This window comes from Budorcas taxicolor, chromosome 2 (genome assembly GCF_023091745.1).
Source record: "Budorcas taxicolor isolate Tak-1 chromosome 2, Takin1.1, whole genome shotgun sequence".
Classification (NCBI taxonomy): domain Eukaryota; kingdom Metazoa; phylum Chordata; class Mammalia; order Artiodactyla; family Bovidae; genus Budorcas; species Budorcas taxicolor.
The window spans coordinates 23924065-23947625 of NC_068911.1; the positions used below are offsets into that span (position 1 = coordinate 23924065).

At 43.3% G+C, this 23561-nt stretch overlaps 2 protein-coding genes across 3 annotated transcripts in view; one reads left to right on the top strand and one right to left on the bottom strand.

Moving 5' to 3' along the window:
* Positions 1 to 414: 414 nt before the first annotated feature.
* On the bottom strand, positions 415 to 16351 carry LDAF1 (lipid droplet assembly factor 1). 2 transcript variants are annotated; one of them, XM_052660200.1, is made up of 5 exons: positions 16233 to 16351; positions 13178 to 13371; positions 4435 to 4603; positions 2604 to 2742; positions 415 to 1309 (listed from the first exon to the last, which is right to left on the bottom strand). In XM_052660200.1, exons 2-5 carry the CDS (start codon positions 13271 to 13273, stop codon positions 1228 to 1230), a joined length of 486 nt encoding a protein of 161 aa, XP_052516160.1. In that variant the 5' UTR covers positions 13274 to 13371; positions 16233 to 16351; the 3' UTR covers positions 415 to 1227. The 2 variants fall into 2 exon arrangements, with proteins under 2 accessions (XP_052516160.1, XP_052516157.1); XM_052660197.1 differs by lacking the exon at positions 16233 to 16351 and adding an exon at positions 15478 to 15500.
* Positions 16352 to 21211: 4860 nt separating this feature from the next.
* DNAH3 (dynein axonemal heavy chain 3) overlaps positions 21212 to 23561 on the top strand; it is a 229731-nt gene continuing 227381 nt past the window's right edge. The window contains exons 1-2 of the mRNA XM_052659374.1: positions 21212 to 21288; positions 21687 to 21736. Of these exons, the coding sequence (XP_052515334.1) occupies positions 21698 to 21736 (39 nt within the window). The 5' untranslated portion in view covers positions 21212 to 21288; positions 21687 to 21697. The remainder of the gene's footprint in view (positions 21289 to 21686; positions 21737 to 23561) is intronic.

Below are 23561 nucleotides of genomic sequence, written 5' to 3' on the forward strand. Positions count from 1 at the left end.
GCCAAACTCAGAAAATCTGAATGTACTATTGGAAAAGAGCGGCCTCTTTGCCCAATATGAGGCTGATATAAAATTAGAGCTGCCGGGACCTCCACACAGGGACGGACTGTGTAAAAGTCATTTAAGACTGAGAAAAGTGGTGCTGAGAGATGAAGAGAGACAGATGTTTAATGATATCACTTGAGACCCTGGACCCAGCAGTGCCTAAAGACCTACCTCTTGGCTTTTTATTTCAGTGAAATGAATCTCTTCCCCCTCTACTTCCATTTTTTAAAGCCATTTTGAGTTGAGCGTCTACCACTAGCAACTAGAAAAGCCTTATTACCCAGGAGCTGCCATTAAATTGACACAGAAGGAATGAATGGGTATGATGTCTAGAGAGAATTCTGAAATAAAGATAAAGAAAAAAAGCTCATCTAAATAAATATTTATTTAATAAAATACCATAGCAAATAAACCACTGAAGTAGAAACCCCATAGGATTTAAAAATTTTTGTGGTTGTTTAGCATTTGCATAGGACTTTTTGAAGAAATGGCTTAACAAGACAACTTCCTTAATACAAAAGTGTCAAGTGCAAATATTTTAAATAGTAACATCACTGAACAGTATTCAATGGTGGAAACGATACCTTTAGACTTTGGAAAAAAAAGCTCTTGGCCATAAGGGTAAGATTGGACTCTATTTTCTAACTTTGTCTGAGAGGCCATTATTCCCAAATGCTATTTATCTTTCTGATAAAAGGCTCATAAAACAGAAGAGCTTGTTCTGTTTTGGATTTTCCCCCCTATCTTTTTTTTCAAATGGGTGAAGAATAAGCAGCTCTCATTAAAAAGAAAGAAAAAGTAAAAACAATCTATGGTTACCCAAACTGGACTTTAGATACAAGATCTGAGCCTTTGGGAATCAGGTCACTGGCCTGTAGAGGCTCAGGACCTTGTTAAAGTCAGGTCTGCATCTCTGGGAAGGAGATGAGAGGCTCAAAGAGCCACCAAGCCAATGGGATTCTTTGCTGATTCTCCTTGTAAGGGTGGGTCAGCTGATGGAACTGGCCCAGAGCAACAAGATCTCCAAAACTGTCTACTGTAGGACCCAACAAATAAGTGAAAAAGCTAGAGGACACCTCCAGGAAGTGTTTACCCAGTCCCTTGTAAGTCATAATCCCAAGCGGCAAAGATGATCCAACAGTGTTCCAGAGATGAATAAAACCTTTGGTTCCATTCAGCTGGTCATTCCTGGTAGAGCCCCTCTATGTGTGCAGACTTCATGGCCAGCGGACTGTCACCACTGGAGTTGTGCTGTGGCAACAGCCTGTTTGGTAACAAGAGGAAATGATTAGTTCTAAGGCCTCTTTAAAGAGCAATGTTGAGTGTACACACCTGAATAAATGACATTCTTTGTTGGTTCATTTTTGGCCACTTCTTGCAACCAGATCAGATTTCGGGCTACACTAACTTTACAGATGAGGAAACTGGGGATGCAAGAAGTTAAAATGCCTGAGTTAGGGGTAGAGGTTATGATCCTTTTCCCTGTTCTAATTTGGATATTACATTTTCTCCAATTACTATTTGTCTCCTTACAACAATCCAGTGAGAGAGGCAGAGCAAGGAGTAGCCCTGTTTAACCCATGAAAGAAAACTGAGAACAGAGACGTTGGATAGCTAGTTCAAGATCACACAGCTAAAAAATGGCATAGCTGGGATTCAGACCCTGTGACCAAATCCTAATTAACTATTTCTTTACATCATTAACAGAAGGGAGATGTAGTAGGGGGAGAGAACTAGGTCTGTCTTTTTTCATCCCAGTGATGATAGGTTTCAGAGGAAGGTGAGAGCAGAGGTAACACTACTGATATTAACTTAACTGGCTCCATGGATTCTCTCTGAATTTCAAGTAGCCTTCCTAACACTGATACCGCATGGTGGGGAACTATGGCACACATCAGAGCTTGGCTGACCAAAACACATTCTTAAAGCTTTTTTCTTTGTGGGCTTGTACTCCATTTCCCAGCCTCCTTTCCAGTTTAGAATGGCCATCTGCCAAAATTCCAGCCAATGAGGTCGTTTGGGGTAAGAAAGTGGGAAGTTCTGGGAAAGATTTCATTTACTTGACAAAAAAGATCACACTCAGTTGGTGAGGGAGGGCTCATTTATTTCTCCCTTCATCCTGCCTTGAATGTGGTTGGTTGAGCCAGGGCCACAGCAGCTTTCCTGTGGTCATGAGGTGACAGGTCAATGGCGTAACACAGAAAAGCAGAAGGTGCCTGGTACCTTGAGGACACTGGGTTGGCTCTGTGCCAGTACTGAGCTATCTCCAGCTTTTTGCCATGCAATAAAAATAAATTCCTATTTGTTTAAGCTAGTATCTATTTAGGTTTTTCATTACTTGCCACCAAAGCATTACTACCTTACTACCTGATAATTAAAAAAAGAAAAAGAAAAAAAAAATTGAGAAGGAAACCTCACTTCTCCATAAGAAGAGATGTGAGGATACTAGGCACCTCCTAGCTTTGGAGACTGAGTGTGATGTGACCAGGGTTAGGGTGTTATTTGTGAAAATCTCCCCAAATGGTAAAGACTGAGTTATTGCACTGACATGCACCTACCTGAGAGAAAACCAGTAGTTGATCAGGCTGGAAACTACCATGTAGGACACCATGATTGTCACTGACATGACAAGTGACACAAAGCCCAAGCCACAGAGGACACAAAGCAGTGAGAGGCCGCCCACAGAGATGACCAGTCCTAGAGGAGAGCATGTCAAAAGAATCATTCATCTAAAACAGACTGAAGATGCCAAACCCTGTACCAATGGGTTTAAAACAACAGTTAATTCAGAAGCTTTAAGTGAAGAGATTTCCCATAAAAATCCAGACTTCTGGCATTGCTTAAGAAGGGAGACAGTCTCAACACCCATATGAGCATTGTTGCATGGCACCAACTGACTGGCCTTCCAGTTTCCTCCAGGCCCCACTGTATCCAACTGTATCATTCTTGGACTGCTTTGCTCACTTCTGCTATCTGCCTTGCCCATGGGTATTTGAATTTGAAACCCCCTCACCCTCAAGGTCAAGGATGGACTCCCAGTGGAATCCTCTAGAAGGAGTTAGCCAAGGCAGTAATAGGGGTGGTAAATTATGTCCAATGTTTCAAAGTGCCTAACAAATACTATAATTTGCACTTATCTACAACCTATGGAAATAAAGCCTATGCAGGCTAAGTAAAGTAAAATCTAAACATTTGATTACATCTTTTACAACCCCACCTGGCAACCATTACGCAGTAACCATAAGGTCTGAAGGATCATTTTACCCATCATTATTTTTAATGGGAATATTAATGAGTTAGCATCTAATATGTGCAGATCAAATACATTTTTATAATATGGGATATATGGGGGAAAATAGTAAAAGGTACTACAGAAAGAGCACAGCTTTTTATAGTTGACATGACTCAGTTTAACCCTAGTTAAGGATTTATAGTATGAATTCCTGGGCTTCCTTAGAGTTCTAGTTTCACTCATCTGTAAAAGGAATATAATAACTACCCCTAAGTGATGGCATGACAATTAAATAACCATCACACACGTGACAGTCTGTGGTAGTTTTTGTCTGCTCAGCACACTTCCTCTTGCCTTCCTCATAGCCAAATTTCCCGTTCCAGTGTAGATTTAATAACATGGCAAATGCTCCATGGAAGACCTCCTTCCCCTTGCCTCACAAGTGGTCAAACTGCCCACCCAGTACTCCACAGTGACAGTTTCAGGGATGGACCATGGAAAGGAAGGAAAGTAGAGAAAGTAAACAGATGTGCTGCCTTTTCATAAAGATTCACAAAATCCTAGATCAGTATTTTTCAAAGGATGGCTAACCACCACAAAGAAATGGCAAACATCTCTTTGTGGATTGTGATCTGGTTTGAAAAGGCAAACTGAGCCGATCAGATTTACTTTCTCGGTAATTTTAACTCAGCAACTCAGGGAGAAGCTGACAACAGGCAGGGGGACGTCAGGAGGAAAGGTGAAGGGGGACCCTCAATACTCAGCAAGGCACCTGGCATGCAACAGATGCTCAGACTGCTGAGTAAACGGCTTCTCTGTTTAATGACAACAGTTAGCATTCATGGAGAAGCTACTCTGTGTCAAGGACTGTGCTGAGTACTTTACAGAACTGTAGGTTTCAATCCTCACAATGATCTGAGACAGTATTATTACATCCCTAATCTTACATATGAGGAATTTGAGGCTCACAGAGAGTAAACAACGTGTCCAAAATCACACTGGGGGAGGTAGAATTCTAACAGACTCCAGAGTCCATGTTTTAACTACTCTGACAAGCTGCCTTGGTTGATGTGATTTTGACAAGAACAGCAACATTTGACAGCAGTGGCAGGTGCCCTGAGTCATTTTCCAAGAGGGTGAGTAACTGAGTAGGATACCTTCCAGTAATATGACTCCCACTAAAGCAGCCAGGGAGGTAAGCACCACGAGGAGCAGGAAGAAGCCGACAGGAACGGCTGACACAGCAACAAATACCAGCAAGGTGAGGGTCAGAAAAGGATGCCGGTCCAGGTACTGACCCACTGGAGACTTCATAAAGGAAACCACCTGTAGACAAAGCGGAAGAGTGGGTGTGAAAGCCATGTCTGAATGCCAGGTTGATGAATTTGCCTGAGCTGCAGGAAGTATAAGCCAAGGTCATAAGGGTGGAAGGCCCGCTGATAAGAAGTCAACAATAATAATCCTTCCAAGACATGAATTGCCCCAGCAACAACTTAAGGCAGCTGTGGACAGGGGTAAGTGTGAGGGCCCACCCAACCTCAAGTCTTGTGAAAGAAGGAAAGACCCAGGCACTACTGCTTCACACACACCCTCTCAGAAGACATACTCAACATATGCTCTGATGTGGTGGCTCAGATGGTAAGGAATCTGCCCATGATGTGGGGAGACAGGGGTTCGATCCCTGGATTGGGGAGATCCCCTGGAGAAGGGAATGGCAACCCACTCTACTATTCTTGCCTGGCGAATTCCATGGACAGAGGAACCTGGAGGGCTACAGTCCATGGGGTTGCAAAGAGCCAGACGACTGACTTCAACATACGTACAAATGGCTGCTTACCTCACAGCTGAGGCTACTGAGGGAGGTTAAGTCCTGGCTACTTGGCATCACCTGGGAGCCTGTTGGGGTTTTTTTTTGGGGGGGGGGGGATCTTTAATGAATTTGTTACAATATCTTCTGTTTTATTTATTTAGTTTGGCCAGGAGGCATGTGGGATCTTAGCCCCCCACCCAGGAATCAAACCCACACCTGCATTGGAAGGTGAAGTCTTAACCACTGGACCGCCAGGGAAGTTCCTGGACGCTTGTTAGAATGCAGCATCTTGGGCCCCAACCCAGATGTGACAAATCAGACTCTGTTTTTTAACAAGAGCACCAGGTGGTCTGTACATACATTAAAGTCTGAGAAACAGTGGGGATAAAATGACTCGCCTAGAGTCACATGGCTTCCAAGTGGCAAAATCTAGGCATTCAAAGCTAAATCTTTCCCTCTGGATGTCGCATGTTTGCAATGGCTGCCATTTCATTAGGAGAAAATGTTATGTCATCAACCTGATACCCGTCAAGCCACAGCCTGATGACTGCTGAGAGCTTATGCTGTGTTAAAAGGTAGGTTATCTTCCTCCACCAGGCAAAAGGGTTTCTGGAGCTTGCTCAGTAGGGGAGGGCCGCTTTAATACAGAGCAGGCCCTCGGTATCTGTCTCACTGTATCTCACTGTTCACTGAACCCATGGTAGGCAAGGAGACAGCGGGGAAGCTGGGAGAAAACTCGAAGAGCTATAGGAACTGCAGACACGTTTACCTCTCCAGGCTGGCACAGGAGCCACAATAGCAGATAACGGGAACGGGAAGTCGCTCAGTCGTGTCCGACTCTTTGTGACCCTGTGGACTGTAGCCCACCAGGCTCCTCTGTCCATAGGATTCTCCAGGCAGGAATACTGGAGTGGGTTGCCATTTCCTTCTCCAGGGGATCTTCCCGACCCAGGGATTGAACCTGGGTCTCCTGCATTGCAGGCAGACGCTTTACCCTCTGAGCCACCAGGGAAGCCCAGCAGCAGATATAGCATAACATAATCACAACACAACACATCATAACACACACCCCAACACAACACAACACAACACAACACAACACAGCACAGCACAGCACAGCACAGCACAGCACAGCACAGCCTCAAGGGCTTGCCAGGTAGAGCTCAAATATTAGAGAACAAAAGTAGCCCATGGCCAAGCAAGTACCTCGTGAGGCACATGCGCAGTGCTACAAGTGATCTCAGCTGTTACATAATCATCATTTACAAAACATGGGGCAAGAGTGAGAGGACATGGGGCAAGACAGCCTGACCACACCATCTTAGCTAATCTGCTCTCACAGCACCCTCATAAGGGTAGGCTTCTCTCATCTTTAGGCTCCATGCCATCTCTCTCCTCAGTGCTGGCATGCTAGTTCCCATTCCCTTGAAAGCCTCCATCATTCCAGAACTCTTCCCCATCAAACATGGTCCTTCCTTTGGGCCATGTAGGCCAGCAGGTAAATTGAAGACATAATTCAAGCTACAGTAATCATGGGTGCCACTAATCAAAACACATGCTCCTAAACGACTTGTTCACCCAAGTGATTCAAATGCAGGAAGTTGGAGGCAAGCTGGAAGGCATGAGGGTTCTGTAGTTCAAGTTGATGATGAAAAAGCACAGGACTCACTCTGCTTAACTAGAAAAGGCTGTTTCAAGAAGCCACAGCTGTCGGTCTTGGGGCTTCAGTATTGACAAACTTTACTTCCTGCCCGGCCACAAAATGGCATAAGGTACACTGGCTACACCGCCTCCAGCTACTCCTTTCTGACAAAAGCTATCTAAGACTTTGCTATTCAGCTTCTCTTGTCAGAGGTTGACTGTGTCAGGAATCACCTCTGAGCTAGAAATACCGTGTGGATACTCCAGCATCAGAACCCAGTGAGATCTTCTGGTTAGGGCTGTCAGAGGTGAGAGAGAGGCAGAGGGGTCACGGGAGCAGGGCTAGTTCTTCGAGCTGCCTCAGATCTTGGATGCTTTCCAGCTCTAATCCACAGATACCCTGAGTAAACCCCCACATGTCATCTGGCAGAATAAACTGTTCTCTCTGATCCTCATAAACAAGAGACACAGCAGTCACAGTGGGGAGGAGCAGATGAGGCTGGAACACCAGAATTCCAGGCTTAGGACTTCATACCCAGACTGTCCAGTACAGTAGCCACATGGGGCCCTGAGCACCTGATACATGGCTAGTGTGACCAATAAGCTAGATTTTTAATCGAAATTTAAAAATTGCTACTTGATTCAGTCATTGAAAACAGTTAATTATATTTCAAATAAGTTGGGTATGTTTCAAATAGTTTTCCAATTATACATTTTATGAAATCTGAATAGAGACCAAGTATCTCCAATGGAAAATTAGCATGTGAACTGAGAGGTGTACTGAGTGTATTTAAAAAAGAATGCTTCATGACCTAGAAGGGTGAGATGTGGGGAGGTGAGGGAGGCTCAGGAGGGAAGGTATACATATATCTATATATGTGTATATATATATATATGATTATGACCAATTTGCATTGTTGTATGGGAGAAACACAAACTTGTAAGGCAGTTTTCCACCAATTAAAAAATAAAATTTGTTTAAAAAGTAAGACATCTCACCAATGATTTTTAATATTGATTATATGTTGAAATTATATTGTGTATATATTGGGTTATATAAAATATATTATTAAAAATTAAATTTACACAGTTCTTTTTATGTTTCTTAATATGACTACTTGAAAATTTTAAACTATATATGTGGCTCACATCCTATTTATATTGGAAAGTGCTCACTCAAACTTTATCTAGAAAAAAATAAGAAGCAAACTGCTGGCTTTGGGGCAAGACTGTCATACAACCAAAGGAATAATTTTTTTGACTAATGTAAACATTTTAATATTTTTTATTGGCATATAATTGCTTTACAATGTTGTGCTAGTTGCCACTGTACAACACCATGAATCAGCCGAAGTATACAAATATCCGGTCCCTCTTGAGCCTCCTTCCCACTCTTCCATTCCACTCCTCCAGGTCATCACAGAGCACTGAGCTGAGCTTCCTGGGCTATAGAGCAGCTGCCCACCAGCTATTTTACACATGGTAGCATATATATCCAATATGATTTTACACGTCGTAGCATATAGATCCAACCAGTCCATCCTAAAGGAAATGAGTCCTGAATATTCATTGGAAGGATTGATGTTGAAGCTGAAACTCCAATACTTTGGCCACCTGATGTGAAGAACTGACTCACTGAAAAAGACCCTGATGCTGGGAAAGATTGAAGGCGGGAGGAGAAGGGGATGACAGAGGATGAGATGGTTGGATGGCATCTCCGATGTAATGGATGTGAGTTTGAGTAGGCTCTGGGAGTTGATGATGGACAGGGAAGACTGGCGTGCTGCAGTCCATGGGGTCACAAACAGTCGGACACAACTGAGCAACTGAACTGACTGAGCATATACATGTCAATGCTACTCTCTCAGTTTGTCCCACTCTCCCCTTCCCCCATGTCCACGTCCATTCTCTATGTCTGCATCTCTATCCCTGCCCTGCAAACAAGTTCATATGTACCATTTTTTTAGATTCAAAGGAATACTTTTTTAAAAAAGATGAACCTGGCAGTCCTGTGGAAGAGGTAACAAGGAAGATTTGCAGGGAAACTAGCAAGAGATAATAATGGCCAAAACTAGGTTGATGGCAGAGGAGGAAGACATGCTGTATGAAAGAGGAATGAAAAATGAAAAATCAACAGGACCATCTGGCATGGGGATCCAAGAGGAGAAATGCAGGAAGGGACTACTTATAGTCCTTAAAGAAATCTAATTTTTTCTTAACCTCTTCTAAATCTGGGGCCTACAACCAAAAAATATAGTCATTCAGATATGCAAAGACACCAATTTGAGATGTGCACAATTAAGCCCAGCAATTGTCTTCCCTTAGAGAGAATGGCCCTGCTCTGACAGTCTGTCTCAGAAGGGGAAGATATGATTCAGTTATGCCTAGTAATAATAGAGAATATTCATTAAATACTCAAGTGCCAAGTACTATTTTAAGGACCTTCAATAAACCTCCTATTTCTGTCTACAATGCTACGAGATAGATAACAAGGGAAAATTTAACATGACTTAAATTTGGGAATTAGAATATAGCAATTAACTTTTCATTCTCCCAGGCAACAGAGGGTGACACAATGGAAGGACAGAAAGTGGAAGAGCTTATCACTCAGGAACATTTTCCATCCCTACCCTGAAATAGATCCAGGTATTCTAATCAAGATTTTACAGGCATGGTGCAGTGCTGAATAACCCAGGAATGCAAAGTTGGAACAGACTGGCACCATTAAGTGCCAGACTCTGTGCTAAGGCCTTCTCAAATAGCATCTGAGATCACCCTCACAACAAATCTATGAGCCTGGCATTGCTTATTTTAGAGGAGATGAGATGTAGAGTCAGTGAGCCTGAGCAACTAGCCCAAGGTTGGACAAAGATGACTTATTTTAAAATGCACACATGAGTATGGGAGGTTCCAAAGTAGGGACAATGTGGCCAGTGTTTAAGGACATAAAGCCTCCACCTGGAACTATTTAGAAGACAGGCTAATTCCCTGGTCTGAGAACAAAAAAAAATGATCAGTATCCACTGTCCTTTGCTACCAGAAGGGCTCTGGAGGGCAGAGGAATCAGGATTATTTAAAATCACTGGTAATGACAAAGCCAAGGTTCTATGTGATAGTTTCTTCTAGATTATGGTCCTATAATTCAGGATTGGGACCCAGATGCAAAGGAGGTAATTCAAAAACATCCTTTGTGGAAGGAAAGGGCCAGCATGAGAGCAAAACTATTTTGTCACAGGTAATCCACATGGAGACAGCACTGTCAGGGTGGGGTTGGGGAGCGGTATCTGCCCAGCCCATGCTCGCTCTCTCTTCTCTCCTCTCTGAAAACTGGCCCCTCCCACAGCAGGGGTATACCCCTGAAGCCATGTTTATACCCATGAAATGAAAAGTCCCAGCCCAGCTGCCATCTCCCTGGTTATAAGTGACTTGGTCAGGCAGATTCTTGCTCCTAGGAATCAAGCACTCTCAAGACAAAGTTCCACAGCGGGCTTCAGCTGGGAACTGGAGGAAACGTGAGGAGTTAAAGGCAAGTGTGTCTGCCCAAGTGAAGAGAACAGCAAAGGAAGCCAGGCTGCAGAGAGAGAAGAATGAAGCTGATACACAAGGAAAAGTTATAATGAGGAGCAATACGGTTCAAGAGAGGGTATTGAGAGTTACTTCTGACCCCAGTGACCCCTCCTGAGGCTCCGCCCTGCTACTTCTTGCCTTTGGCTTCTGAGACAGCATTACATTTCCCCAAAGTTCTGGCAGGTTCCACTGTTTGTTTGTTTAAGCTATTTGGGGCAGGTTTCTGACTCTGTCAGCCTAAAAGTAAGACATTAAGACTTTATGTTCAAGAGGTTTCCTAAAAGAGATGATGGAGTTGTTTCACAAACACTCAATCTGGAAACCATCTATTCTTATCTGGAACTCAAAGGGCTTATGAACTCTAAGGATATAAATTACTTAGGACAAAGAAATCACCTAAATATCATTGAAGCAAGGGGATGACTATGTAAATTATGGTATATCAATCTGAGGGAAGTTTCTACTACAAAAAAAAACAATTGGTAGGAAGACCTATGCTTCAATCTGGAAAAACACCAATATACAATATCAAACAAAGATATGGAACTACATCTGCCATAATTAAAAACACTATCTAAAAATTACATACTGAAGAGGCCTAATAATAACAAAAAGAACAAAGATAATACCACCACTGGATTTATCAGTGATGGGTTTACAGGTGATTTCCCTTCCTTTGTCTGCCAATATTACTCTTTTTAGTAAACACAATTAATACTAATTAATTCAATTAATATAATTTAAAAATTTAACAGAAACTACTCTACCTCAGGACTATCTGAAGAACATCAAGGCTGAGCCAACTAATGACCCATCCCTCATTCTGGGAGTCGATTGCCCTGGAAGTTATCTAGTCCAAACCCACTCCACTGACCATGGCTGAGGATCTAAGGTGAAAAAACGAAGAAATGTCAAGAAGTCAGAGTTCATATGCTTTGAAATGCCTACCTTGGAAGGTAGATGTGAATATTAAATAAGTTAAGACATGCCAAGTGCTCAACCATGGTTAATTAATATACAGTCAATTTCTATTATTTGCAGAATCCTTATCCGTGAACTTGCCTATCACTAAAATTGATTTGTAACCCCAAAATCAACACTTAAAGGTGCTTTCATGGGCACGCACACAGCAGTGAAAAACTTGAACCGCCTGAGGCACGTGCTCCCATCTGAGGTCAAACTAGATTAACACTCTGCCTTCTCGTTTCAGCTCTTTACACAACTGTCCTTTTCATGGTATATTTACTGCCACCTCTTTCTGCATTTTTACGGGTTTCTTGTGTTGGTGGTGGTGATTTTCCCATTTAAAATGTGTAGCAGTACTGGCTTGTATTCCTAGGAATAAGAAGGTTGTTATATGCCTTAAAGAGAAAAGGCAAACACCAGACAAACTTCATTCAGGCAAGAGATACAGCTGCCTATATAGTATAAGCTGTTGGCCTGGAGTTCAACCTTAATAAATCAACAGTATGTATAGGATAAAGGTCCCTTTAAACAAAGACACACAAAACAGGTTATGGTTTTATTGGCTGATGAAAATGTTGGCACCAGAAGTTTGCCAGAACCTATTTCCCATTTGAGCAATGGTTCAACCTGTCTGTGAGATGCAACTGGAATGGTTCAGTGTCTGAGGTGAGTCAACAGAACTAACACAGATAATGAGAATCAACTGAAAATGTAGATGAGTATGAGCACCTTTCTCACTAACGTTAGTAACAAGAATCTCAGCCTGCTGACTAGAACCTTACTTGTCTCATCTAAAAATAGCTTGCTAAATGCAGAGTGCCAGAGGCATTTTGGGATGAGTTCAGAAAAGATCCCTATAGAGTATACTGCTCTAGACTGAAAAGGCATGGGTCCTCAATGAGATCCTAGTGGAATTGTGGCATCGAATACAAAAATCAGATCATCAACCAGCTCACTTTGTTACATACATATATATATTTTATGGGTATATTGCATAGAAAAAAGTCTAGAAGGACATTCAACAAAATGTTAATAATATTATCTCTGAGAGCTGTTTTTTCCTCCTGAAAAAATACTGAAAGACATGGAAGAAAACAATAGATATAAAAGTTCAAAAAACCAAAATATACTGTCTCAAGTCTCACTGCCATTGAATGGCTACTGAGCACTTGTTAAGTGGCTAGTTCAAATGGAAATGTGCTGTAAGTGTAAAATACACAATGATTTCAAAAACTTAGTAAAAAAGAATATAAAACATCTCAATAACTTTTATGATTAATATTTTTATAATGATTAAATATTAAAATGATACATTTTAGATATCTCAGGTTTAGTAAAATAACTATTAAGTTCACCTGCTTTTTTACTTTTAAAATGTGGTTCCTAGATAATTTTAAGTCACACATGTGTTCTATGTCATATTTACATTGGACACTGGGTTTCTAGTGAAACACTGGACTCTAGTAGTCTCTCATTTTTAGGGTAACAGGTCAAAATTATAACAAAACAAAAGGATGGTACCCGTGGCACAGACTGAGAGTTGCTTCTATCTCCAGCTAAAGAATTACACTTGCTACAAGGGATGATTAGAAAACTAAATTCTGGTCTGTGAGATGCAACTGGAAGTTTTGTGTATGTGTGACTTTTAGGAAGTCTCCTTAAATTGGAGGTGGCTTGCAAGTCTTCTTCTCCCCATAACATCTTACTGCCTAGAATGTGAATTCAATGGCTGATACTCTAGCAGTCATCTTGGTCAGTGAGTTTGAAGGTCACAACTTAAACATGACATGGTGGTGAGTTAGAAAGATTCTGACCTATCTCCAAATTTCTCCTACTTAAGGGACAAATAATTTTCTATGGTGTTAAGCTAGTGTTATTTTGGAATTTTCCATTATGTGCTCTGATTAGAAACTGACCTTTGAGTTACTCTGGACAGATGCTATCAGCAAAGACAGCTTCCTCTGCAGCTCCTGCAAGTCCTTTGAAGCACTCGGGGGCTCCTCTTTGGCCATCCTGAAACCCACTTCAGTCTCTTTAAGGATTAATTCTACCAGGAAGCTCTTCAGTGCAGGGCACCGTCAAATCTCTCATGTCACCTTGTCTCTTGTCACTGGAGGAAATGAAAAGTATCTTAAACCATTAGTGGCCTCCACTCAGTTGACCCAACGAGGGCTTCTACTGTCCTCACACACTGACGATGGGCATAGAGATGAAGGGTAACCAGGCAGTATCCACCAAAATATCAAATTGTACACACCTTGACCCAAAAATTTATTTTCCAGGAACCCAAGTTTCCAGGCTAAATAATGATAAATTCATACAATGGAGTCGGAGAAGGCAATGGCACCCCACTCCAGTACTCTTGCCTGAAAAATCCCATGGACGGAGGAGCCTGGTAGGCTGCAGTCCATGGGGTCGCGAAGAGTCGGACACGACTGAGTGACTTCACTTTCACTTTTCACTTTCATGCACTGGAGAAGGAAATGGCAACGCACTCCAGTATTCTTGCCTGGAGAATCCCAGAGACAGGGGAGCCTGGTAGGCTACCATCTATGGGGTCGCACAGAGTCGGATACGACTGAAGCAACTTAGCAGCAGCAGCAGCAGCAACATACAATGGAGTATTGTATAGCCATTAAGATGATGTTGACACTTATTTAATGAAAATATGTCTATGATGTGAAAAAATTATAAAATACCGATTATTACATTTTATGTATATGTACATAATATACATATATCCACAGTAAAATAAAAGATCTAGATGCACAGATAATAAAATGTTAATGGTATCATCTCTGAGAGCTTATGTTTATTTTTTTAGCCTGATAAAATGCTGAAAAGAATACAGAAGAAAGTAAGGCTGAAGACACTATTTTGAGTCCCACTGCCTTTTTTTCGCCAGAAAGCCTTCTCAAACATATGACCGTGGCCAATTTCTTTATTTACTACCCACACTAAATAGGTTGGCTCCCAATTACATTGTGCCATAAATTACTTTCTATTTACTTGTAAGTCTCATTTCCATAACAAGAGAGGGACAAACTTTGCCACAATTATACTGTGACTCAATGGCCTGGAATTTCCAGGATGGTCCCAATAATAAAAGCTGTTTGTTAAATTATATATCTATTTTTTTAAACCCTTTCTAATTTTTATATAAACAAATACATTATTATTTTATATTTTCCAGAACAATACTGTAAGGCTGGGCTGGACACAGAGATATCTTTTCCATTATTCCCTACAACTTATCTCCTGACCTATAGCACAAACGCTAAAAGATTCTATCACAGTGGACAAAATTAACTGAGAGACGTTCATATTTATTTACCATACTCAACATCCCACATGGTAATTATGCGAGATGGGAAGTGATGATGGTGGTTTAATTGGTAAGTCATGTGGAATCTTGGGACCCCCATGGACTATAGCCTGCCAGGCTTCTCTGTCCATGGGATTTCCCAGGCAAGAATACTGGAGTTCTTCTCCAGGGGATCTTCCTAACCTAGGGATTCAACTTCCCTAATCTCAAATCTGCAACAGGCACGAACAAGCCCAGCTACCGTCACTGGTTCCCAAGGCCTTGGAAACCTAGGGGCCATCCGGACCGGTTTGGGAAGTTCAGTGTGGATAGTCTCCTGCATTCCATGCAGATTCTTCACCACTGAGGCACCAGGGACGACACATCTCCTAATATCTATAGGGTCTGTTGTTGTTGTTTAGCTGCTAAGTCATGTCCGATTCTTTGCGACCCCATGGACTGCAGCCCGCCAGGCTCCTCTGTCCATGGGATTCTCCAGGCAAGAAGACTGGAGTAGGCTGCCATTTCCTTCTCCAATAGGGTCTAGTAGCAAATTAAAGCACATTTTTAATCACCCAGCTAGAGATTCTCTGCTACAATCCCTTTTGTGAAACAGGAATCCCCTGGACTGGACAGGACTAGGCCCTTCATCCCTATATTCTGTCTCTGAAGCTGCAGCTGGCACAGATTAGAACTGGCCATGTTCCCAGCACTCAACTCCCCTAATCTCAAATCTGCAACGGGCAGGAACAAGCCCAGCCATGGTCACTGGTTCCCATGGCCTTGGAAACCGAGGGGCCATCCGGACCGGTTTGGGAAGTTCAGTGTGGATAGCGTGGGTAGAAAGCCATTGGCCACAGCCGTAAAATGCAATCAGCTGGCCACCAATCCCCAGTCCCCCTAGTCACTCACTCCTCGGAGGGGCCTCCTCAAGTAAAGACAGGTCTCAGGAGGAGGGAAGGGGGCAACCCCTTAATCCGACGCAGCGCACAGTTCCCCGCCTTCTGCTTTCTCCAGGCCTTCCGGGCTGAGCCAGGGAAACACAAGCCAAACCGCCCTTTCCCTTCCACGGCCCACCCGCTAAAAGCCCCCCGTCTCTTCCTCGCCCACCCGTCCGGGGACAAACGGAAACCCTGAACGTTCCAGCCGGGATGGAGAGAAGTCGCACCGAGTACCCCGGCATTAATTTGGGGAGGAGAATCCACCTTTGGTACCTCCTGCAGAGACGGGGCAGGGAGACCCCGTAGAGATGAGGGCATCCATTTTTTTATGATTCCTGAAGAGGAGGTGTGGAGACTTCCCAACCAGGTTTCCCAAGAAAGGGAGGGGTCTTCGGGGTTGGATAGGGGTGGCAACCCTTTACCGAAAGCAGTAGCAGGTGTAGGAGTGTGTGTGTGTGTTGTGTGTGTCGCAGGGGCTGGGGAGGGATGAGACCTCCCTTAGTAGGAGGGGTATGTGTGTTTGTGTCTAGCAGCGGCCGGGAAGGATGGGACTCCGTGTGTGTGTGTGTGTGTGTGTGTGTGTGTGTGTGTGTGTGTGTGTGTGTGTGTGCGTGTATGTCACCGACTCCCCTTTCAACCCACCTCCCCCGCGCTCCTCCATTTGTCCAGCCCGGCCCAGGGGTCTAGCCAGCCGGGGCCCTCGGTTCCCCAAGCCCGAGTTCTCACCTGGTCCCCGGGGCCGCGGTGCAGGAGGAGCAAAGGAGAGCTGACGGAGCCGCGGGGTCGGCGCGTGAGCCTCCGCCCTCGCCTGCGCCCCAGCCAGCTACCCACCTCCGCCGCGTGGCCCCGCCCCGCTCTTCCCCTCTTTCCCCGCCCCTCCCCTGCGCTCGGCTCCAGCCTCCTGCCGTTCTCCCAGGGCTGCCTCCTTCAGCATTTTGGAGCTTCCGGGAGACACCCGAACGAGGAGCACGTGAGGAAACTAAGGCGCAGAGAGAGTTGCCGTTCCTACACTCTTGGCTTGTGGTGAGGGTGCCCCGGCCATCTCTGAGACAGGGGAACTGGCAGGTATAAATGGGTTTTCACAGGGTCTTAGGGCTTCTGCCTAAATACCCTGAGCTACCTCTTCTGGAAGCATCTCTGGAGCTCAGGACAGACAAGTGATGAGCCGATTCCTTTACTGGAAGGTTTTCACCACTACTTCTCAAATGCAAACGTCATGAGCCGATGAGATCCTTAAAAACTCTGTTAGATTAGTATCTCCATTTTATACATAAAAACGTCTAATCCAGAGCCAGAATGCATGTTCCCTGACCTGAAATCCAGCCCTATAGTAGGGTTTTTTCAAGGGACAGCGCCATTGACATTTTGGGCAGAAAAGTTCTGTGCTGAGGGGACTGTCCTATGCATTGTAGGATGTTTAGCAGCATGCCTGACCTCCAACCACTAGATGCCAGTAGTACTTTCCTTCCCTGCAAACAACCAAAAATGTCACCAAACATGAGCAAATGTTCCCTGCACAGTTGTCTAGGTTGAGAACAACTGCCATAGAACATATTGGTGAAGACAGTGAACCGGGGCCCAACAGTGCTAAACTCTGGTCCCAAGTCAGACTCTTACTATGAGGCCATGGAAGAGTTATCTCTCTGCGACCACTTCATCTGTAAAATGGAGAGAAGGATAGACTTGAGAAATTGGTCCACTACTGCACAGTTCTCAGGTTCCGTCCATCTGGGAACATGTATTGATCTACTTTCATCTGTGACTGGGTCAATAGCCCCCTGGAAAACAGCTCTTGAAGAAAGAGAAGAGCAATCACAGGGTTGTAGTGAGGACTGGTGCAATAATGGCTGTAAAGAACTTAGCACCTATCAGGAACATGGGAGAAGCCCAGAAATATTTAATGTATTGTGCTTTTTTTAACCTATGTTTTTTCAAGGTTATTTGGTTTCTTTTTTTTCTTTTTTTTTTATTGCAGTATAGTTAGCATATAACATATGACATATAAGTATTAGTTTCAGGTGTATGAATGATTCGATATTTGTTTATATTGCAAAATAATCATCACAATAAGCATAGTTAACATGTCACCAAATACTGTGACAGAATTTTTTTCTTGTGATGAGAACTTTAAAGATTTACTCTATTCACAACTTCAAATAGGTGATACAGTTTTTACTTCTTTCACTGATTTTGCCCATCCATCAAAGATGTATTAGTTCTACCAACTAATATTTCTAGAAATAATCAGGCTAGTGGATTGAGAAATAAGCTTAGGGTATATAATAATAATAAGTTAAAGGATCCTGCTCTAATTCCTAACTCTGCAAGAGCCAAGAAAGGGAGAAGCTAGTGGTGAAGATAGGAGGACCAACAGATGTGTCCCTGAATTTTTACGATTCAGGTAGTTCTGTCTGGTTTCATGCCTTTTGTTCAGCTGAGATGTGATGGTTGCCCCACCCAGGAAAGGGTTGGTTATTTTTTTTATTATTATTTTGGAGGGGTTTTTCCTTTAGAACATAACTGAACCCCTCCTTCCCTGGTGGGTGTTGCTTTGGAAAGCTGAAGGCAGGCCTCCATTGGAAACTTTGTTCAAGGGTGCCATCTAGGGGTGACTCTGTGAATCTTCTAATTCCTTCCACTCCTATTTTTGCCCAGACAGATTTTGCTTTTCCTTGTGTGTTGGCTGACTCCTGTACAACACTATAAATTCCCCGATGGTGGGAATCTTAGCATCTATTTGCAACACAAGGACTTGGCTCTTGCTGTGTTATGGGTCAATAAAATAAATCCATGTGCAGCTTCTTCTACACCTTTCCACAGTTACTTACCCTGGCTAAGAACTATTTTCAGCCTCAGTAAAGATCTGCCAGAAGCACTGAACCTTGAATTAGAAATATGTCAAAAATTCTGGCAATAGATTGAGACTCTAAACTGTTAACAAAGATGAAGATAACCTAGAACCGAGCTGACCTCTTCTCCCATATTGCCAGATTTAGCAAATAAAAATATAGGACACCCAGTTCAGTTTGAATTTCAGGTGAGCAACAGAGAACTTTTTCATATGAGTATGTATGGGCATCCTGTATTTTATCTGGCAACCCTATATGCTTGAAGTTAAGGGATTTGAGGCCTGCAATCTCACTTGGAAATTATTGAACAGCAGATTAAGTCAGCAAACAATTCTGGTGCTAGTGAGGTGGTCTGGGTTAGAGGAGAGGTGATGGAATTTTCATTCTCTTTGGCAGATATTTTATTTATTTTCTATCTTTCTTCAGACTACATGTAGGCTTTTGGGTAAAACCATGGAGCAGATACCACAGTCAAGTTCCAACTTTGCCATTGACCTAGCTGAGTGGCTATGCAAATTACTTAACCTCCCTGTGTCTCAGTGTCCTCAGTTATAAAACTTGGGATAATTGTATTTATCTTCTCAAATTGTTGAGAAGATTTGGAAACATGATGCTCATTAAGTGCTTACCACAGTGCCAGCGGCTGATATATATCAAGAAATGAAAGCTATGATTATTACTTTGATGTTTTTGTATACACATAGACTTAAAGCCTTAAAGCACACAAAATTTAAGGTGTGCTTAAAATTTAAATTTAAAATTTAAAGCACACACACACACAAGGTCATGGGGTTCATGGGTGCCCTACCAGGCCCTTCCTAAAGCACTTTGCTTTGTTGGATTGCAGCTGCTGGGTTTTTCTTGTGAGACATGGAGTTTCATATCCTTTTATAGGAGACTTAGTAATAAGTCTCTATGCACCCACAAGGTCATGGGGTTCATGGGTGCCCTACCAAGCCCTTTCTAAAGCACTTTACTTTGTTGGATTACAGCTGCTGGGTTTTTGTGTGTGTGTGTGTGCGACATGGAGTTTCATATCCTTTTACAGGAGACTTAGTAATAACCCCGTTTCTGTCTAAAGTCTCAAACCCTGTCAGTGGCTCATTTATTCTAAACACTATTTGAAGCTGTTATGTATACTTTATGGTAGAGAATGCAAGTGTAAAGAATGAGGAGCCTCAAGGTTATTTTCTAAGTATGGAAAGCCAAACTTTGAGGAAGAAGTAAGAAGAAGGAGAAGTAGAAGTACTTGGTACAATATAATGCTCATTGTAAGATATAAAAATGTTTGTGCTCTGGGCAGGTGCTTTATGGAAAGAACACTGAACTCTAGAGTCATAAGGACAGGGTTCAAATTGTGTCAGCACTACTTGCGAGTCCTGGCAACTTGGATAAGTTATATATCTTTCTCAGTGTTTGTTTCATCAATCATAAAATCGTAACATCATGGAGTTTGGGGGGGGGGGGAATTGAATTAAAAAACATATATAGAAGCATGTCTCCCAAAAGAGCTCAGTAAATCGAATTTGGGAGAAAGCAATGGCACCCCACTCCAGTACTCTTGCCTGGAAAATCCCATGGACGGAGGAGCCTGGAAGGCTGCAGTCCATGGGGTCGCTGAGGGTCGGACACGACTGAGCGACTTCACTTTCACTTTTCACTTTCATGCATTGGAGAAGGAAATGGCAGCCCACTCCAGTATTCTTGCCTGGAGAATCCCAGGGACAGGGGAGCCTGGTGGGCTGCCGTCTATGGGGTCGCACAGAGTCGGACACGACTGAAGCGACTTAGCAGCAGCAGCAAATCGAATTTGATTTTAAAAGAATTTTGAAAGTGACCACTTAACATGTGGTTTGAATGTCTGTCTGCTGTGCTTAGTTGTTCAGTTGTATCTGACTCTTTTCAACCAGGGACTGTAGCCCACCAGGCTCCTCTGTCCGTGGGGATTCTCCAGGCAAGAATACTGAAGTGGGTTTCCATGCCCTCCTCCAGGGGATCTTCCCAATCCAGGGATTGAATGGTGTAGCACTTAATCATATCTTTCGTGTGTGAGCATATATGTGCATGTGTTTCTGTGTTTATCATGAGAATGATGTTTAGCCACATTTACAGACTGCCTACTGTGTTGAGTGACCAAACTGTCCCAGTCTGCCCAGGACTAAGGGAGTTCCCGGGAAACTAGGACAAGTTGGTCATCCTTCTACTATGTGCAAATTGCTTTACAGGCATTATCTCATTAAACTCTCAAACCCACCTATGAGGTAGGTTGTCACATTTTTGGCATTTTACATTATAAAGGACACTTGGAGAGATCAAGCAGTTTACTCAAGCCACATAGCTAGTTAATGGGAAGGGCAGAATCTGAATCCAGACCTGTATGACTCTAGGACCCAGGAATTTAACCATCACTCTGTGTGCATTGGGCTTCCCTTGTGGCTCAGCTGGTAAAGAATGCCCCTGGAATGTGGGAGACCTGGGTTTGATCCCTGGGTTGGGAAGATCCCCTGGAGAAGGGAACAGCTACCCACTCCAGTATTCTGGCCTGGAGAATTCCATAGACTGTTATAGTCCATGGGGTTGCAAAGAGTCAGACACAACTGAGCAACTTTCAGTTTTCTGTGTGCTTTTAGACTCCTCCAAAGGCACAGCCTTTAATTGCCTCTCACCACCTGGATCATTGCTAAACACCTTCCCACCTTCCTTTCTGTCACCAAAACTTCCTGCTGCCCAGATGGCCTCCAGGAAAGGGAGAGACCTGGACACAGAGCTGAGTCAAGCTCAGTCTTGTATCTGGGCACAGCAGAGGCCCCTCCTTCCCTAGCAACAGACGCCGAAGCTTTGTGACTGGCTCCAGGACCTGGATACAAGCTCCTCCAGTGTTAAAATAAGCCGAGAGGAGGAGAAAAGAATTCAGGCCCCAGAGGGATAGTTTGGTGAGTTGCTTCCTCCCTCTTCTTTGTGTTAGTGTGTAACTGTGCTTCAGATTTTTCTCTACTGTGAACTCAGTGTGTTCCTGGAAAAGTTCCAAGAGAAGGGCCCCTCAGTGGAAGGAAAGTACGGCCATTGCAGGAAGCCACAGCACAGAGCCAGCAGAACCGCAAGGCTGCTGTTTCATTCTCCAGCTTTCCTTTCTCTCCTCTTCTACCAAGAAACTCTCAGTGGGCTGAAGTCTATGACCTCAGAGAGGCAGCCCTGTGAACAGAGCTTTCAGAACATCTGTAAAGTTCCATGACCTGTGACATCCCCATTATGCCATAAGGAAGTGTGAATCTCAGAGCCACTGATAGAAGAGGAAGAAACTGAGAGAGCTCGTTGTTCCTTTTTCTAATAGGTCCAATTAGAATGGACAACATGAATGACACGGATTGCACAGCTCAGAAGGTAGGCGTGAATTTTAAAATGTGTTTCTTTCTTTGTTCAGTTCAGTTCAGTTCAGTTGCTCAGTTGTGTCCAACTCTTTGCAACTCCATGGACTGCAGCACACCAGGCTTTCCTGTCCATCACCAATTCCTGGAGTTTACTCATACTCATGTCTATCGCATCAGTGATGCCATCTAACCACCTCATCCTCTGTCATCCCCTTCTCCCGCCTTCAGTCTTCCCCAGCATCAGGGGCTTTTCAAATGAGTTAGTTTTTCGCATCAAGTGGCCAAAGTATTGGAGTTTCAGCCTCAACATCAGTCCTTCCAATGAATATTCAGGACTGATTTCCTTGAGAATGGTCTGGTTGGACCTCCTTGCAATCCAGGGGACTCTCAAGAGTCTACTGCAACACCACAGTTCAAAAGCATCAATTCTTCGGTGCTCAGCTTTCTTTATACCTGTAGTATTTTCAGCAATGTAGGGAATTTGAAAGTAGGTGGGAAGGAGGCATTTCAATCACAAACCAATAGCCGTGTTAGATCTCCTTGACCAAGCATGTGCATGCCTGCATGCTCCATCCCTTCAGTCATGTCTGACTCTTTCAACCCTATGGACTGTCGCCACCAGGCTCCTCTGTCCATGGGATTCTCTAAGTGAATATACTGGAATAGGTTGCCTTGCCCTCCTCCAGGGATATTCCCAACCCAGGGATTGGACCCATGTCTCCTGCATCTCCTGCATTGCAGGCAGATTCTTTACCCACTGAGCTGCCTGGGAAGCCTCTGACCAAGCATGTATATTAATTTTTTGTTGTTGTGTCCTTGAATTATGCTTTGTGATGCATTAGGCTTTTGGACATCTTCAGATTTTGTTGAGAAAATTTCAGGAATAGACACCTTTCTTTCCCTTCCTTTCCAAGGCTATTAGACCATATATTCCATCCAACAGCTCCCAACACTGGATGTATGTAAGAATATACTGGGGAGTCTCTTGAAAATATGGAGATTTGGCCTCACTCCCAAAGATTCTGATTCAGAAGGTCTGGAGTAGAGCCCTGCAATCTGTATTTTTAGCTAATATCCTAGTGATTCTGGTGTTCCGGTCCTCAAGTGAGCATTTGAGAACTGTTTCCATGAAAGACTTGCAGACATCATGTACAGTTAGAAATAAGGCACCTGAAAGGAACAACTCTACCCAGTCTAAGTGGCAGAATCCTGGTGGAAAATCCATTAAGTTGCCGTATATTGAGGTGTCCAGAGGAGCATTTTAAATCAAAATTTTGTAAAATTAAAGTTGATTTGTTGAGGGGGAAAAAAGTGAATTTGTTGACAATTACTGAGCCTACCCCCGAAGTGAAAACACTTTTCTATTTACTAGAGAGAACACTTAAGCATTAATATTTTTAACAGACTGTTCTGGGTAGCCAGGTAGGTCTTACAAATCTCCATCTCTTTCACCTTGAAGGGGCCACAGGGAGTTCTTAACCAAGTATGTTTAAGAAAACTCTTTTTGTTCTGTGAATTGACTTCTAGATCTGCTGCTCTTGTATGTGTCCCATGTATGCCTGTTCCATGAACTGAGCTGTTTTCTGCTATCATGGTTTTTACAGTTCTATATGTATAAATCTTAGTCTGTGCCTGTGAACCAGCTCAAAGTTTAATTTGTTTCTCAGAGGTTCGGCTTCTCTCCATTATGTTCTGAAAAATGCTCAATGTTAGTTTGCTTTCTTGCAAAATGTTGTTTTGCTTCTGCTCCAATATTCTTGTCTAGAGAATCCCATGGACAGTGAAGCCTGGTGGGCTATAGTCCATGGGGTCGAAAAGAGCTGGACGTGACTGAAAAC

What these genes read in the sequence shown, in the direction of transcription:
- LDAF1 (XM_052660200.1), bottom strand. Translation starts at nt 13,273, where the DNA reads ATGGCCAAAGAGGAGCCCCCGAGTGCTTCAAAGGACTTGCAGGAGCTG. An exon ending in CTGTCCAGAGTAACTCAAAG is followed by an intron (nt 4,604 to 13,177) that starts GTCAGTTTCTAA and finishes CTTTGTCTACAG; the next exon opens with GTGGTTTCCTTTATGAAGTC. An exon ending in GGGAGTCATATTACTGGAAG is followed by an intron (nt 2,743 to 4,434) that starts GTATCCTACTCA and finishes GCTCTCCTCTAG; the next exon opens with GACTGGTCATCTCTGTGGGC.